General features: G+C 42.0%; 1 protein-coding gene across 2 annotated transcripts in view; it reads left to right on the top strand.

Moving 5' to 3' along the window:
- LOC120720737 (phospholipid transfer protein-like) overlaps positions 1–14424 on the top strand; it is a 53802-nt gene extending 39378 nt beyond the window's left edge. The window contains exons 9-14 of one of the 2 annotated variants that reach the window (XM_040010505.1): positions 6904–7026; positions 7420–7487; positions 7578–7605; positions 7683–7734; positions 8245–8321; positions 13540–14424. In XM_040010505.1, coding sequence (XP_039866439.1) covers positions 6904–7026; positions 7420–7487; positions 7578–7605; positions 7683–7734; positions 8245–8321; positions 13540–13713 — 522 coding nt within the window. In that variant the 3' untranslated portion in view covers positions 13714–14424. The remainder of the gene's footprint in view (positions 1–6903; positions 7027–7419; positions 7488–7577; positions 7606–7682; positions 7735–8244; positions 8322–13539) is intronic. The other variant, XM_040010506.1, reaches the window with a different exon arrangement.
- Positions 14425–15399: the final 975 nt, after the last annotated feature.

Genomic DNA, 15399 nt, shown 5'->3' with positions numbered 1-15399 from the left:
GGAACAGTATGATCTTGTTTCCAGATGTTCAGGTGTCTCCATTTGCAGGGCTTGGTAGCTGATGTCTCAGACATTGTTTATACAGTAGCCACCTTTGAAATGATGGTGAAATTTGCTGAGTTGTATGCCTTTTTACTGTTCTATCGTCACTAAATGTGGGCTTGACTTAGATTATCCAGTTTGACAGACAGTGAACAGAATGAGAAGAATAGAATGCGTTTCTGGCAGCACGAGGTGGGAATAAAGTAAATATTCTTCACAGTTAAAAAGACAACGCCACCCTGGGAATTTCACCCAGAAAATACTGGAAGTAACACTAATCACCAAGAAGGCACTTAGGTTCGTTATACTCAGTACAGAGACGAGGTTCAATGATAAAACAGTTTGACAATTTATTAATAATTATTTAAAACAACATAAAAGCACAATCATAAATATCAATGTACAAATATACTTAAAAAAAAGGTATTCAAAGCCGAGGCTTACCAGTGGAGGGGCAGGGATGCGACGCACAAACTCAAAAAAAGAAAAGAAAACACACCAAGACACAAGTGCAGCACACTATCACACACTCACACTAATAAACTAAAAAAAAGGCAGGATCCCACCACCAAGACATCCTAGTCTCCTCCACGTTGGCACTCCGCATCTGAATAAAAGAAACAAAGAAAATTTTAATATATTACAACAAAACTAATATGCACACGCAGGGGATAGCCCAACTGCACGAACACACTGGTGATCCGCAGCTAGAAAAAGGGCCTCCCACCAATGGCGTAACAAAAATCCAAACTACAAATCAAAACAACAGAAAAACAACATACAATCTAAATAAAACTTTAAAATCTGGAGCAGACGGAATCGCCGTATTGCTCCAACTTGCCGTCTGCCCGACTATAAGTTAATCCTCCAGTCAATCATTGTGCATGCCAGCCGACTCCCGTAGCCGGCATGCATATGGCCGCTGTCCATGCCGACGTCCACTTTAAAAGGCTGGCAGCAGCAGGAAAAGTAACCTCGCAACAGGAACAGACGGTAAAAGCAAAGCAGCAGCACTTCAGTTAGCGCAGCGTTGTGTAAAACTAAGGCCCACACTTCCGAGTAAACAGCATCACGAATCATGAGCAGAGTGGCTCATAGGAGGCTTCTACAGCTACGACCAGCTGCAATGGAGGCTTCAGAAGGGTGACCCGCAGATAATCTCTGCAACACCAAGGGAAGTCAGGTGACCAAAAAGGAGGTCACCGGTAAGCGAACCAGGAAAGCTCAAATGGCCACTATTTATACTAGCGCCCCCCCTAATGCGCCAGGCCGAAAGTGGGTTGAACTGAGACATAGCATTCATCCTGCCACAATCTCAACTCAGATTCTTCTTTATTTTGGTCTGTATCTCCAGTTTATGGTATCCACAAAACAGATCATTATCTTCTCTTTCCTTGAGCCTACATAAAGTATTAATTGAGACAACATAAATCTTAAAGATGCCTAAATTAAACATAACCTTCAGTGAACTAGCATTATTCCGCATAACAAGTTAGCAACCATGTGCTTATATATAGTCGCTAGGACACAAAGCTATACAAATGAGTAATAGCCACACAGCTCAACTAGTAATTCCGTATACTTACATAACACATGCATCACAAATCAAATAATAAGGTTATAATACGTAATGGAAACTTAGAGGCATTTGTGGGCAAAGGCTTCACCTCTACTGTGCACTTGTATCGAACTATCTGGGCATAACAAGCTTTCAAAGTCAAGGGCGTAGATTTGGTTTTGGCATTGGTGGGGACAGATGATTCAACCACCGAACCCTGCCCTGTTTTTTTTTCCTTAGCGAGAAATTGGGGAGAATGGTGGCTCCGGGAGATTTTCGGGAGGGGCACTGAAATTCGGGATTCTCCCAGAAAATTCAGTAGGGTTAGCATTTGTGGCCTAGCACAGCCTGTAACGTTATTATGACGGACACATTTCATGAATGAACTTGACTTTAAGTGACTTACAGGTTTATTTGAAAAATACTTTCTTATGTCCAGGTTCTTCCTTTTTGCTGTCATCCTCCTCTCCTCCTTGCAGGTCCTCGCAGCGCAGGCTTGCTGCTGCTAAAACTAAACAGAGCTCCTTGAAAGGCACAGCCAATCACATTGGCCATATTTGTCACATGAGGTAGAACTCCAGTAGACCAGATCTTTTCCCTGTTCAATCTGTGCACTTTTGCTTCCCCTGGCATCATGTTCATTTGTATCAGCTGTTTCCCCATATGTTTCCACTTCCACTTGATCACTTCCTGTCTGTATATGTTACAGGCCTTCGATGGGGTCTGTTTTAAACAGTTTTTTTTTAACAGAAAAGCAGAGACAGGAGACATCAGTTGCGTTCGGTCTGCAGGCTCTTCTTCGTCTGATTTATTAACAGAATTTAACAACGTCCTTTTCTTTTCATTTAGACGCATACCTTTCTCTTTTAACAACACAAACACATTCAATTAGGTCCATCGCTCAAACCCTTTTGGTTACCTTGTACTCTCGCAAGAATAAACTTACAAAATAATCATTGTATATGAGTGTCCTTATTTACAATAAATTTGTAACCAATTCTACTGCTGTTCAGCATCAAAAACATTTTTGTGCAGCACCACTAACACTGCAATTAACCCGCTTATATACCATTATACATTCCTTATACTTTAACAGATTCAAACAATCAAAGGAGCTTGCAAAGAAAAGCGTCTGGACTTCTTTAAGTTACTTGAAGACGTTTCACCTCTCATCCGAGAAGCTTCTTCAGTTCTAAGGTCAAAGGTCTAAGGTCTTTGCAAGCTCCTTTGACTACGATGACCTGGATGACTGAGAACCTTCACAGACAGATTCAAACAATATATCGTTAGCTTCATAGCATAAGTGCCTAAGTCATTTTTTGGTCAAATTGAGATTTTTGCCTAACTTTACTCCCCTACCACTGCTGCATCATCCTGTCCGTCTGAAACACAAAACACAAAAAAATGACTTAGGCACTTATGCTATGAAGCTAACGATATTACATTTGTAACCAATAAACAAAAATATTCTTCCATTGCTCACAAACAGTTCACAATCATCCATAAACAGCAAACTTGAACCACTGACCTGTTTTTTTAACAGAAAAGCAGAGACAGGAGACATCAGTTGCATTCGGTCTGCAGGCTCTTCCTCGTCTGAGGCAGAGACGCGCCTATCGCACTCACCACCACTCCCCCTTGTGGCAATGCCACGCAATTACATTGTCCATAACTCTAAATGAAAAGTGCAATACCACCATAAAATCAGGTCTTTTATATCAAAAACAATTCACAAAAAAATTACAATTGTGACCATACACTTGTGGGTGTCACATATATAGTCTATGAGTTTTTATTCATTCTTTGTCAGGACATCTGTTAAGTTTATGTCATGTTTCCACACCTCCTTGTTTCCAGGTTTTTTAATGTTCAATTTGTTATCGTGTTCAAGGTGTTATGCTGAGTGAACGGACTCTATGGCAGAACACACAGACGTGCAGGGAATGCAGGAACTGCTCTTTATTTACAGTGTCAGAATTATTTACATAGGGTGGGAGATTAGGTACACTGATAAATAAACAGGGGGAAACCAGGGAAGGGGGCTGACACGCACTCGGGGGGAAAGGGGTAACCCGCACATGCATGGTGGATCTACGGACAAAGGAAAACAAAACTTTAGGGGAAGATACCAAACAACCGGTAAGAAGCGACAATAAATATGGGGAGAGTTGGAGAGCTCACTTGTCACACTCGCTGTATAGGCTCGGGCAAGGATCTCTGGGATGCGAGGCTAAAGCTGAGATTGATCTCTGTAGTGATCCCGGAAATACAGCTTTACGAACAGCTGACAGGCAAGCGGGTGATGGATCCAGCTAAGGATACAGGACAACAGGTAAGCAGAGAAAATCCAAAACATGGGTTGGCCATAGTGCACACCGCGGAAATTAACAAACACGTTACCACTCGGGGAGGTGACAATACTCCGACACCAGACGTCTGTCGCGCTGCTCCTAAATAACGCTCCATCCACTTGCCCCTCCCTTCCTTCCCTCCCCATCTCCAGCTGCCTCCCTCTTCCCGCTCCACCACAACCACCCACACATCCAGGGCCTTGGAGTAGGGGTATGTCACCAGGGTGCAGAGGAGGCTACCCCCCCCCTGGCGTCGTTGCCCACCTCTCAATTTTAAATACACGTAGACATTGAGGGCTAGCAGGAGGGACTATGCGCTTACCTGCTGCTCTCTGGCAGGTAGCTCCATGCCCTCCTGGGTTTTAAATGCACCTTAGAACACACATGCATCAACACTACAATGAGCGGGTGGAGGGAGGTTTGGAGTCTTCTCTCACCTCCGTTCTCTGCGACCTGCTGGAGCGGGGGGGGGCTAGGAGGAGGAGTTGGCCGTCCGACTGCGGTCTGGAGTATGGGGCCTCCCTGCTGCTGCGGAGTCGGGGCGGTCTGCCTCTCCCCACCGCAGGGAAAAGGGTAACACCACCTGGGTCTGGGTGCAGTTCCCCCCTCCAGGGGCAAGGGTACCTAGACCCGGTTCGTAGAGTACGCTTGGGGAGTGTGATCGTGTGTACAGCGTCTCTTTATGTCTGTCTCCACGTTGGTTGAGTGTGGAGTAAGTGCATATGAGAGCATGAGGGTGGGAATGGATGTTTGTATCTGTGTGTGCCTGTATGTCTGTGTCTATATGTCAGGTTGGGTATCAGACGCCACCTCTCTGGGGACATCTCAGGCCCTCCAAGGTTTGGAGGCCTATCTCCCCCCACCACCACTTCCCCTGCCAGTGGCGGACTCCCTCAGACATCGGTGCGTTGGTGGTTCTTTGTGTCTGGGGATGGGCGTCCAGGTACACGCCGGCTCACTCCTTGGCGGCCGCTTATCGGGGCCTGGAGCCTGGGGCTCGCTCGGGCCACTTCGGAGGCGGGGTGCCCCCGGCCTCTCGGCCTGGGGCTCGGTCACTCAGGCACAGCTGGCTGCCGGCGGAGCACACGGGCGCGTCACTGCAACTCCCCCTGGCTTCTGCTCCGCGGCTGCTGGGTGAACCCTCATCTGGGACTCTCCTCAGCTCTTTCTGGGACAGTGGCGCGGCTGCCCCTCTGTTGGTCTTCCTTGGTCTCTTGTGTTCTGGGGGCCTCTGGATGTCTGGAGTTTTGATCTCCTCCATACCTGCTTCATGCCCTGGAGGACGGGGCTATGGCCCCCCCCACACCCTCTAGCAGATCATTACATGAAGGAACCTTTTAAAAAAACAAGCGCGTCCATGCTCACAGGTGTACACACGGGTGATCACTCCCACAAACTACACCCCTTTTTGGCTCCTACCTCAAAGCACAGTGTTCTGTTGATCTTATGTGCTGCACAATAATGTTTAATATTTAGTATTTACTGCCATATTCCCATATATCATTGTGATGTTGTTTATTCTATTACTCTTGTTCTCTTCGGCTTGTTTTCTTTTCTCTTTCTCAACAGGTGATCCAGGTGATCGATATATGCATTTTTTTTTATATTATTATTATTTTTTCCTGCCCATTCTGTTGGTTTTTGTTTTTTTCCCTTCTCCCCCGTCCCTCTTCTCAGCTGTTTCTCTTTCCCTCTTTCTTTCTCTCCTTCTTTCTCCAGTCAAGTCTGTCCCGTATACAGCAAGTGAAAATAAAATAAACAATAAAAGGTGAATCAAATGGACCATTATGGCAAGGCTGGGATGGTCAATTTGGTAAAGTAAATCCGTTGGGCATCTTTCTTTGCCTTTAGACAATAATTCTGATGGCAAAAGAGCCAAACGGGACAGGCAAAAAAAAAAAAAAAAAAAAAAGATTGAAGCATTAATTAATGGTCTTGCTGGAATGGGGTCTAAAAGGCTCAGTGATTGTTTGGAGGAATTACTTAAGTTAACTTAGGAAGATTAATTGGAAAGAAAGTCTAAATAAATGTCAATGGCATTGAAAACAGCTGTACTTAATTTTACATCATTGAGATGGTTAAGAATATTTTTCCTCTAATGGTTAAAAATTTATTTGTGATGGAATTCATGGAGTCATCACTAGTAATGGTTAATGGAATGCTATGCTATTTAGTTACATGCAAAATTAAAATTTTACTACACCAAAGTAGGCAGAAATGAGCTTCCTCCGAAGGGTGGCTGGCCTCTCCCTTAGAGATAGGGTGAGAAGTTCGGCCATCCGGGAGGGGCTCAGAGTAGAGCCGCTGCTGCTCCACATCGAAAGGAGCCAGTTGAGGTGGTTCGGGCATCTGACAAGGATGCCCCCTGGGCGCCTCCTGGGTGAGGTGTTCCAGGCATGTCCCACCGGGAGGAGGCCCCGGGGCAGACCCAGGACACGCTGGAGAGATTATATCTCTCGGCTGGCCTGGGAACGCCTTGGAGTTCCCCCGGATAAGCTGGAGGAGGTGGCTGGGGAGAGGGAGGTCTGGGCCTCTTTGCTTAGGCTGCTACCCCCGCGACCCGGCCTCGGATAAAGCGGATGAAGATGGATGGATGGATGGATACACCAAAGTAGAGCAGAGCCGAGCAGAGCTGAATATTTTCCTTTTCTTGGTTAAAAAGATTTTTTTTTCCTGTATAAGTTTAAGTTTTACAAATGTGTCTATGCTCGTTCCTGATAACTTCCAAATGAACTGTTTCTGAAAGAGTTAGATTTGACTTACAGGTTTCTAAACTAGGGTTTTTCTTCTTTTTTTTTTAGTGAAAGAATACTTTTGTAGAGGGAATTACAGCTGACTTTCCTTGCTCAAGCTAAACAGACTCTTAATTCCTGGTGTGATACAAGCGCAGCAGTTATTTTTCTTGTGTATTTTTTCACTGACTACAAGAGCAGAATATTGTCTTTCTTTAAGGGTCCTGTTGAGGTGATGCTCACTGAGCCTCCAATCATCAGTATCACTGAGGATGGACTCTCTGCTAATGTGCACAGCATAGCACAATCTCTAGTTGAGCCCATTAAGCCACCTCTTTCTGTGGTAAATTGACACATACACAAATACCCAGCTTCAGTAAAAAATTCAGTTTAACACTCACACACCAAACCAGGAAGTCCCATTCAGAAATCTCATGGAAAAATGTTTAATTTTAGGCTTCCTTCAGTATTTCAGTGATCCTCGATATATTTACATCCATGATTAATTGGAATACATATAAATACAAACAAAAGCCTCTTAAACCTCTTAACACATTCACCATCATAGAACCACACATCTATAACAGCTGAGTGTTTCTGTTGTAAATATCTGATGCTTCTCAGGTATCTGAGCTGGGTGACATTTTCATTTAATCAGAATGTCTATTACATAAAATGTGTTTCACACAAACCGAACATCCACACTGAATCTTTCCTTGTTTTCTCTCCTCTACAGAGCTGTAAGCTCAATATGAAGACAGATTTTGAAGGAAGTCGTCTGGTTCTGCTCTCTAAAGTGCCCAAGTAAAAACTCAAATTCACACATAGTACATTATACTTTAGTGTATTGTCTGTTTTTACTACCTGGAATAACTTGGAGTGAATCTTTTTCAGATGTGATGTTGATGCTAAAGGACTCATTGTAAGAATTTTTTTTTGCAAACAACAATAATAACAATAACAATAACAATACTAATAAAGATGTTGGTGACTTTGCAGAAATATCTGGCTGACTACGGGCTTAAAATGAAGATTACAGATTTCTTGGAGAGTAAGCACTAACACAGTGGAGCACACAAATGTGGTTTGATCACTTCAAAGTTCTTCAAGCTAATAGTTTATGTTGCGAGAACAAATTTGCTTACCTTGCTCACACTATTACAACAAAGAAATAATTGACGAAAACATACTACCTTTTGTGCTCAGTGTAGGTAAAACTGAATTGAATTTAACTGAATTTAAAATAGCTTGCTAACTGCAGTAAAATCACATGACATTCTCTCGGATAAGAGTTTAAGCAGGAATACAATAAAGTGCATTAATGAGTGTTAAGTGTTGTGAGAGTGCGCATGTATTTTTTAAAGGAATGGATTTGACCCTTACTCTTGTCTAACATGAAAACTCCTCTTAATGGAACTCATAGAAACCAGTTGTATAAAATAAACCAGGAAACCACAAATTCATTTAATTTTAGCATTTGAACCTGATTGAAGGTTAGATTAAAATATCAGTAAAATAATTCACTGTGTTGTGACACATTTCCCCCTCTCTCTATGACTAGGCTGGTTTGATGAAGGAGTACTTATTCCTCTCCCTAAAGATCTGGTCTTCATTGAGGGAAAGATCCAATATCATGATGTGAGTCTGTTGTCTAACCTGAAAAGTACATCTCCAGTTTATTGTGCTACACTACTAAGTATTTCTAGACTTCTACACATTGCATTTTACCAAGCAGGCCTAGTTTACTGAATATACATGTATTATACAATGTACTCTAATAATGTGGTGCCAGGATTATGATTTTTGAAAAGACAGTGCAATTTAGGCTGGGCCTTGTAAAGCAAGAAGTTGATGTTTGTTTATACTGCTGCTTTTGTGTACGTGTATGTGTGCATGTATAAATTAAGAAAACAGTACCCAATCTGTCATTATTGCTCACTTTTGGTATTGGCTCTCACTGCAGTATCATATTACTTCCTGTTCCTGTTACGGTGGTGTTTTATGTACTTGTCTCTGTAGCCAGTTTAATTACAAATGTTTATGTAACAACTTATTTCATAGTGTAGTCTTCTTGGGTTTCATCCAAAGCAAAGTCTGTGCTAAATTACTTGCTAATTTTAATCATAGTATATACTCATTGTGTCTTCAGGAAAAAAAAAATCTGGTTGACTTGGCTATGGTGTGGAGAAAGCCTTGTCGTAAACAGAAGCCCCCGATACACCACCGACCCTTTTATGTCTTTTATATTTTTTTTCACTCTGTGACACACCTGCTGAGGAGAATTTTCTAATTTATAGGACATTCTGTTTTAAGAAACATAAAGTTAGCAACCATTGTTGACTTCCAGGGACCAGAGCAGGTGACACTGAAAGGACCCTGAAACTACTGGCGAAAGATAGACTCATTTTAATTCACAACAACTGTAATGACACCCAGTTACGTCAACTGGAAATCACTAAAATAATGATGAATTGGTGTGTAACTTTGCTGAAACAGTGATGGTAGGGCTGGGGGATACGGACCAAATTTCATATCTTGATATGTTTTAGCTGGATGGCGATATGCAATATATAGCTCGATATTTTGTTAAACCCATAAAAACAAAAAGAGAATTCTTAGTCAAAGCTACATGTCCCAGATGTCACACAGGCACTTTTATTAACATTCAGCTGTAGATGTACATAAAAAATTACTCAGAAATAAATTATCAGCATTTCATAAACAATGATGCTCCATGAATGAAATGACAACGGGCTGCGAGAAACAGATTTGAGCTGGGAAACATGGAAAGTGGGATAATAATAATAATAATAATAATAATACATTTTATTTAAATAGCGCCTTTCAAAGCACCCAAGGACACTGTACAACAGATAAAAACTGGAAATATACACAATGATAAAAATAGAAGATAAAAGTTAAAACACACAGAAATTTAAGAATAGGCAATTTTAAACAGATGAGTTTTAAGGGTGGACTTAAAAAGAGAGAATGAGCTAATATTTCTGAGGTCCGGGGGTAGGGAATTCCAAAGTCGAGGGGCAGAGCAACTAAAGGCCCTCCCTCCCATTGTGATCAGACGAGCAGAGGGAACAGAGAGAGAAAGAGAAGATGAAGATCTGAGGCAGCGGGATGGGAGCTTCATCTGTAATAAGTCAGAGAGGTACGGTGGAGAGAGAGAATGAATAGCCTTGAATGTATACAGAATTATTTTAAAATGGATGCGAAATTTGACCGGGAGCCAGTGAAGTTGCTTCAGGATTGGGGAGATGGGGTGGGTAGAAGAAGTCCTAGTAATAATACGGGCAGCAGAGTTCTGGACACGTTGGAGCTTGTTGATAGATTTTTGTGTGAGGCCAAATAATAATGAGTTGCAGTAGTCAATTCTAGAGATAACAAGATTATGGATGAGAATGGCAGTGGCGTGAGGTGTGAGGAAGGGGCGGAGGCGATTAATGTTACGGAGTTGGAAATATGCTGCACGTGTAATATTATTGATATGCGAGTTAAAGGATAGTGTGCTATTGAGAATGACACCCAAGCTTTTCACAGAAGGAGAGATAGGGACCAGCGAGTTATTGATGGTGAGAGAGAAATTGTTAATTCTGGATAGCAGTCGTTTAGTGCCAACCAGAAGAAGTTCCGATTTATTGCTGTTGAGTTTAAGAAAGTTGGAGGAGAACCAAGAATTGAGTTCAGCTAGACAGAGGATGAGGGAAGGTGGAGGAAGAGTAGAGTCAGGTTTGGTAGAGAGATAGAGCTGGGTGTCATCGGCGTAGCAGTGGAACTGAATATTATATTTACGAAAAATATGTCCGAGTGGAAGAAGGTAGATGATGAAAAGAAGGGGCCCGAGGACAGATCCCTGGGGCACCCTAGTGGATAAAGGAGAAAGCTGAGAAGTGAAGGATTTTAATTGAATGAACTGAGCGCGGTCAGATAGGTATGATTTAAACCAGGCTAGTGGAGTGTGAGAGAGACCAATAGAAGCTAATCTGCTAAGGAGAATGGGATGAGAGATGGTGTCAAAAGCTGCACTCAGATCAAGAAGAATAAGGATGGAGAGGAGACCAGAATCAGCTGCTATAAGAAGGTCGTTTGTTATTTTTATAAGAGCAGTTTCAGTGCTATGTAAAGGACGAAAGCCGGATGAATCCTCATGGAAGCGGGCAGTTGTAGTCTGACACATACAGGATTAATAATGCATTGAATAGTGAAAGGACCCAGAAAACGGGGCGCCAGCTTTCTAGACATACAATTCAAAGGAACAGTTGCAGACGACAGCCACACCTTCTGCCCCACGGATTATAGAGGAGCAGGAGATCTCCTCCGATCTGCTGTACAGCGAGCTCGTGTCATAGCCCGAAGCAATGCCGCCCTGGTCTGATGCCAAATCCATGCAGGTGGTCCTGCACCGCTGGGACCACAACCTCCGCCTCCTTAGAAGGAAACAGTGGGTGCTGATAACCCAAACAAACCTCAAACGGAGAGAAGCCGGGGCAGAACAGGTGAGAGAGTTATGCGCATATTCTATCCAGGAGAGATGAGAGCTCCAGGAAGCAGGATTAGCCGAAACCACACAGCGGAGCACAAATTCCAGTTGTTGGTTTGTCCTTTCAGTTTGTCCATTAGACTGCGGGTGATAGCCCGAGGAGAGGCTCGCCCCCACCCCCAAGGCCACACAAAACCCCCTCCACACATGTGACAATGTCCTGGGGAATCCCATGCAGCCGAAAAACGTGAACAACGAGTAAATGAGCAATCTCATGGGCGGAAGGGAGTTTAGGAATGGGACCGAAATGGGCAGCCTTGGAGAAACTATCTACGATGGTAAGGATGACCGAGTGACCAGAGGAACGCGGCAGCCCCGTGAGAAAGTCCACAGCAATGTGCGACCACGGGTGACTGGGGACGGGCAGGGGATGCAAAAGCCAGAAGGCGCCTGGTGACGACTTTTAGAACGCGCACATTCTTCGCAAGCCACAACATACTCACACGCATCCCTCTCCAACGAAGGCCACCAAAAGGACCGTTTCAACAAAGACACAATACGACGAACGCCGGGATGACAGGTGAAGCGCGCAGTGTGCACACACGGCGGACAGAACAAAGTGCTTACCCTGAGGTCCTGATCCCGGATCAGGCTCGTGCCGCTGAGCTGGTTCATGTGATTAGGTAGAGGATCATCAGGAGGTCCTTTTGTCCCTCTTTGGAGGGATACTCCCACGGGTTTTAAATCTGGTACTCTCCACCATTTGACCCTAGAACTGAAGAAGCTTCTCGGATGAGAGGTGAAACATCTTCAAGCAACCTAAAGAAGTCCAGACGCATTTCTTTCCAAGCTCCTTAGACTACGATGACCTGGATGACTGAGAACCTTCACAGACATAGTTAAATATTGCACGATAGTTGGTATAATTAGACTAAGTGTATGCAAATGCAATATTTGTGACTAAAAACAGATCTGCAATAGAAGTGTACTTAGGAGCACCATATTATTAAAAAGTTTTAAAAGTTTTGAGAAGTTTTAGGCCAATGTAGCCCCCAGTTTTTCATCAAAAACACTGATAATATAACGGCAGTGATGGTGATCCTGGCACAATGTAATGTGAAGCCGGAGTCTGATAGTACACAGCTATTACTGAGAAGCTCAGGTTGAGTGAAAGAAAATGTGTTTCTAGCATCCAAAATAGCAGGGCTGTTCCCGTAATCACCATTAAACTTTTACTAGCTGGCAGGAGTCCTTCATCAAAGCACCTGATCAACGAACTCCAGCATGAAGAAAAGCAAACCTTTTAGCTGCTCCATCCACTGCTGTTTCTTTTACACAACGAGAAATCTACAGTAAGCCTTCAGAGGTTTAACTGAAATATGCAGATGAACTGTTTACTTAGTCTGATACCATGTTTGATTTATACAGCTTGCTGAAGATTGACAGCAGCTGTCAGATATTATATGACAGCAATACCTCCAGAAAACAGGGTTTAGCCTAAAGGGGGGCTTGGGTTGTAGTAGACCATATTTATTTCATGGCTTTCATTTTTTTCAGATTGAAAGTGAAATAATATAAAATATTGTGTCAATTAAATTGCATTTATATTTAATAATCTATAAAAATAAAAGTTTTTTCACAAGCCAATAGAAATGTACATGGGCCAGTAAAACTCTGAGCCACTGACCTGAGGATTGCTGGTAGCACACTCAATTAATATTAATGTTATGTTAATTAACATCTACATCATAACGTTTTGTTTTCAGCAGCACAGAAACTTTGCATCAAAGCACAGGGCAAACTTCAGAATGCAAAATGCTCGCTTTACTTCTTGCCAGCCAACACATACTCCTTTAAGGGTTTACAGAGGCAAACATACTTATACACTTGCACACTTAAACTCGTGGACACACAAACATGCACAAAAAACCCATAAACATAATTACTGGAAATTCTTGGCAAGAATACATTTTGATATGGTGTTTAAATACAATCAAAGGGTTTAGTTGTTTGTTAAAACACTGCAATTTCTTCAATGGAAAGCAATGAGAAAATCATTCTTAAAAACATGTGTTTTTCTTGTTTGAACATTTATTACTTCTCATTAATAAGAGAAAAATATTTCTTATCTGATTACTCAACGGAATAATAGATAGAATATTCAATTACAAAAGTAATTGATAGCTGCAGCTCTACTATTTATCTTTCATGTGTCTGAAAGAAACAAAATATCAGCCAATATATCAGATGAATGATGAATGACCAAATATTGGTATCTGTTTCTGTCTTAAATATCCAGTGTTGATCAGGGTCTAATGTGTCCCCCTGAAGACGAAATAAATAGTCCCTGTATTGTGTGTGCAGGGCTTTCTGGTGGCTGGAGGAAACCTGAACTTCACTTCACTTGTGCAGCTCAGAGGAAGGGCAAAACCTCAGGCTCATCAGTCACAGGTTTCTCAGTATCAAGTTTCAGTCCCACTACTGCTTTTTGTCATTGTGATTGTTGTAGGATGTGGCTGCAAAAAATGTTGCAATTGATAACATTCTAACTCTGATTTTTATGAACATTTTGTTAGATCAACTTTGTGATCATAATATAATGACATAAAAATATGTTTGTATATGGCATCATTCAGCTCACTTAGAAACCATTGTAGTAAAGAATCAATATACTCACAAACGTATTCTACAATTAAAGCTTGTATGAAAAGGAAATTGTTCAAATTCATCTTGGATTGACTATTTTTCATAAAGATCTTCCAAAGCTTGTTTTTCTTGTGAGGAGTCACAGTTTCAAATCAAATCAAATCAATCAAATCAAATCACTTTTATTGTCACATCACATGTGCAGGTACATTGGTACAGTACATGTGACTACAATGTGACTACAATCTGACAGATTTCTTACAGAAAACGGTTTAACTGAGATCTTAGCTATGCAGTTAAACTGTGTTCTTGGTAATAAAAGTAAGGAAATCAGAGGCATGATGTAAAATAATGATGGATTGATTTGTTTCTGTCTTTAAGGACCCTCCATAAGGTCTCCATAAAACTTAATATAGCTTTGTTAGAGTTTACCACCATCAAACTCTGGCTACTTTGAAAATAGATTGACCTTATACATAATGTTTTGGAGAGAAAGTGATTTAGTTCCTAATGTGTGGGAGTATGTTGCTTTTAGTTTGACTTGATTTTTGGGAAAGGTGTAACATTTTTATAGTTTTATGATCTTTTATTGACCCCCCCCCCCCCCCCCCCCCCAAAAAAAAATAAAAAAATAAAAAAATAAAAAGCAACCTCTTTTTTTGTTAAAATACTGTTTATTTTGATGGAAATTTGCTAATAATTAGTTTTTGCAGTTGCATTGCCTACTATGCTTCTGCTAAAATGTTATGTTGGTTTTGGCTTTTGTATAGAAACTGGGAAGATGTAGTCTGGTCTGATGTAGAAGATACATCTGGGTTTGTTTGTTTTTTGCTGAATCCATTAAATAAAAGTTTCAAATTCTGAAAATTGCCTTTTAACAGCAATTGTCTATTGTTCTTCAATGAGTGGTTACAATAGGAAGCTGGAACTCCACACTGACATAACATTTTTTCCTGACATACTTGAGCTTTGTGTTTATATCTCTATTTTAATTAGGGCCATTAAAGTTGGTAATTTTAATAAAAGATCATAAGTGACAGCCTGTCTTCTTTGATTCTAAGGAGCTTGGAAAGAAAAGTGTCTGGACTTCTTTAAATCTTCCAGGCAAGCCAGACTTATCCACCTTAATAAGCCACGCTCCCAGCTCCTCATTTGCCTTCCGAATAGCAGTAGAGTCTTTCAGGCTGGAGTCAAAGAGTTTCCCCAAGCTCTTAACTGATTGTTCCGTTATGCATGGAATAATGGTTCCTGAAATTGAGAACCGGAACTTGTCCGTCACCTTGCCCTTCTTCAGTACCATCGATCTTGACTTGGAAGGTTTAAAACTCATCCTTGCCCATGAGATGAGTCTCTCAAGACCTTGCAAGATCCACCTACACCCGGGAACTGATGATGTTGTAATGGTGAGGTCATCCATATAGGCTCTGATAGGGGGCTGACGAACACCTGACCTTGTTAACGGCCCTCTGCACTCCACCTCCGCAGCCTTTACCACCATGTTCATTGCCAGGGCAAAGAGCGTAACTGAGATGGTACAGCCTGTTATTATACCTTTCCGGAGTCGGTGCCAGTCTGAAG

The sequence above is a fragment of the Simochromis diagramma genome, unplaced genomic scaffold (assembly GCF_900408965.1).
Source record: "Simochromis diagramma unplaced genomic scaffold, fSimDia1.1 OVJJ01000594.1, whole genome shotgun sequence".
In the NCBI taxonomy this organism is placed as follows: Eukaryota; Metazoa; Chordata; class Actinopteri; order Cichliformes; family Cichlidae; genus Simochromis; species Simochromis diagramma.
The sequence above is the reverse complement of the archived record's forward strand: the minus strand, read 5'-3'. Positions and strand labels throughout refer to the sequence as shown.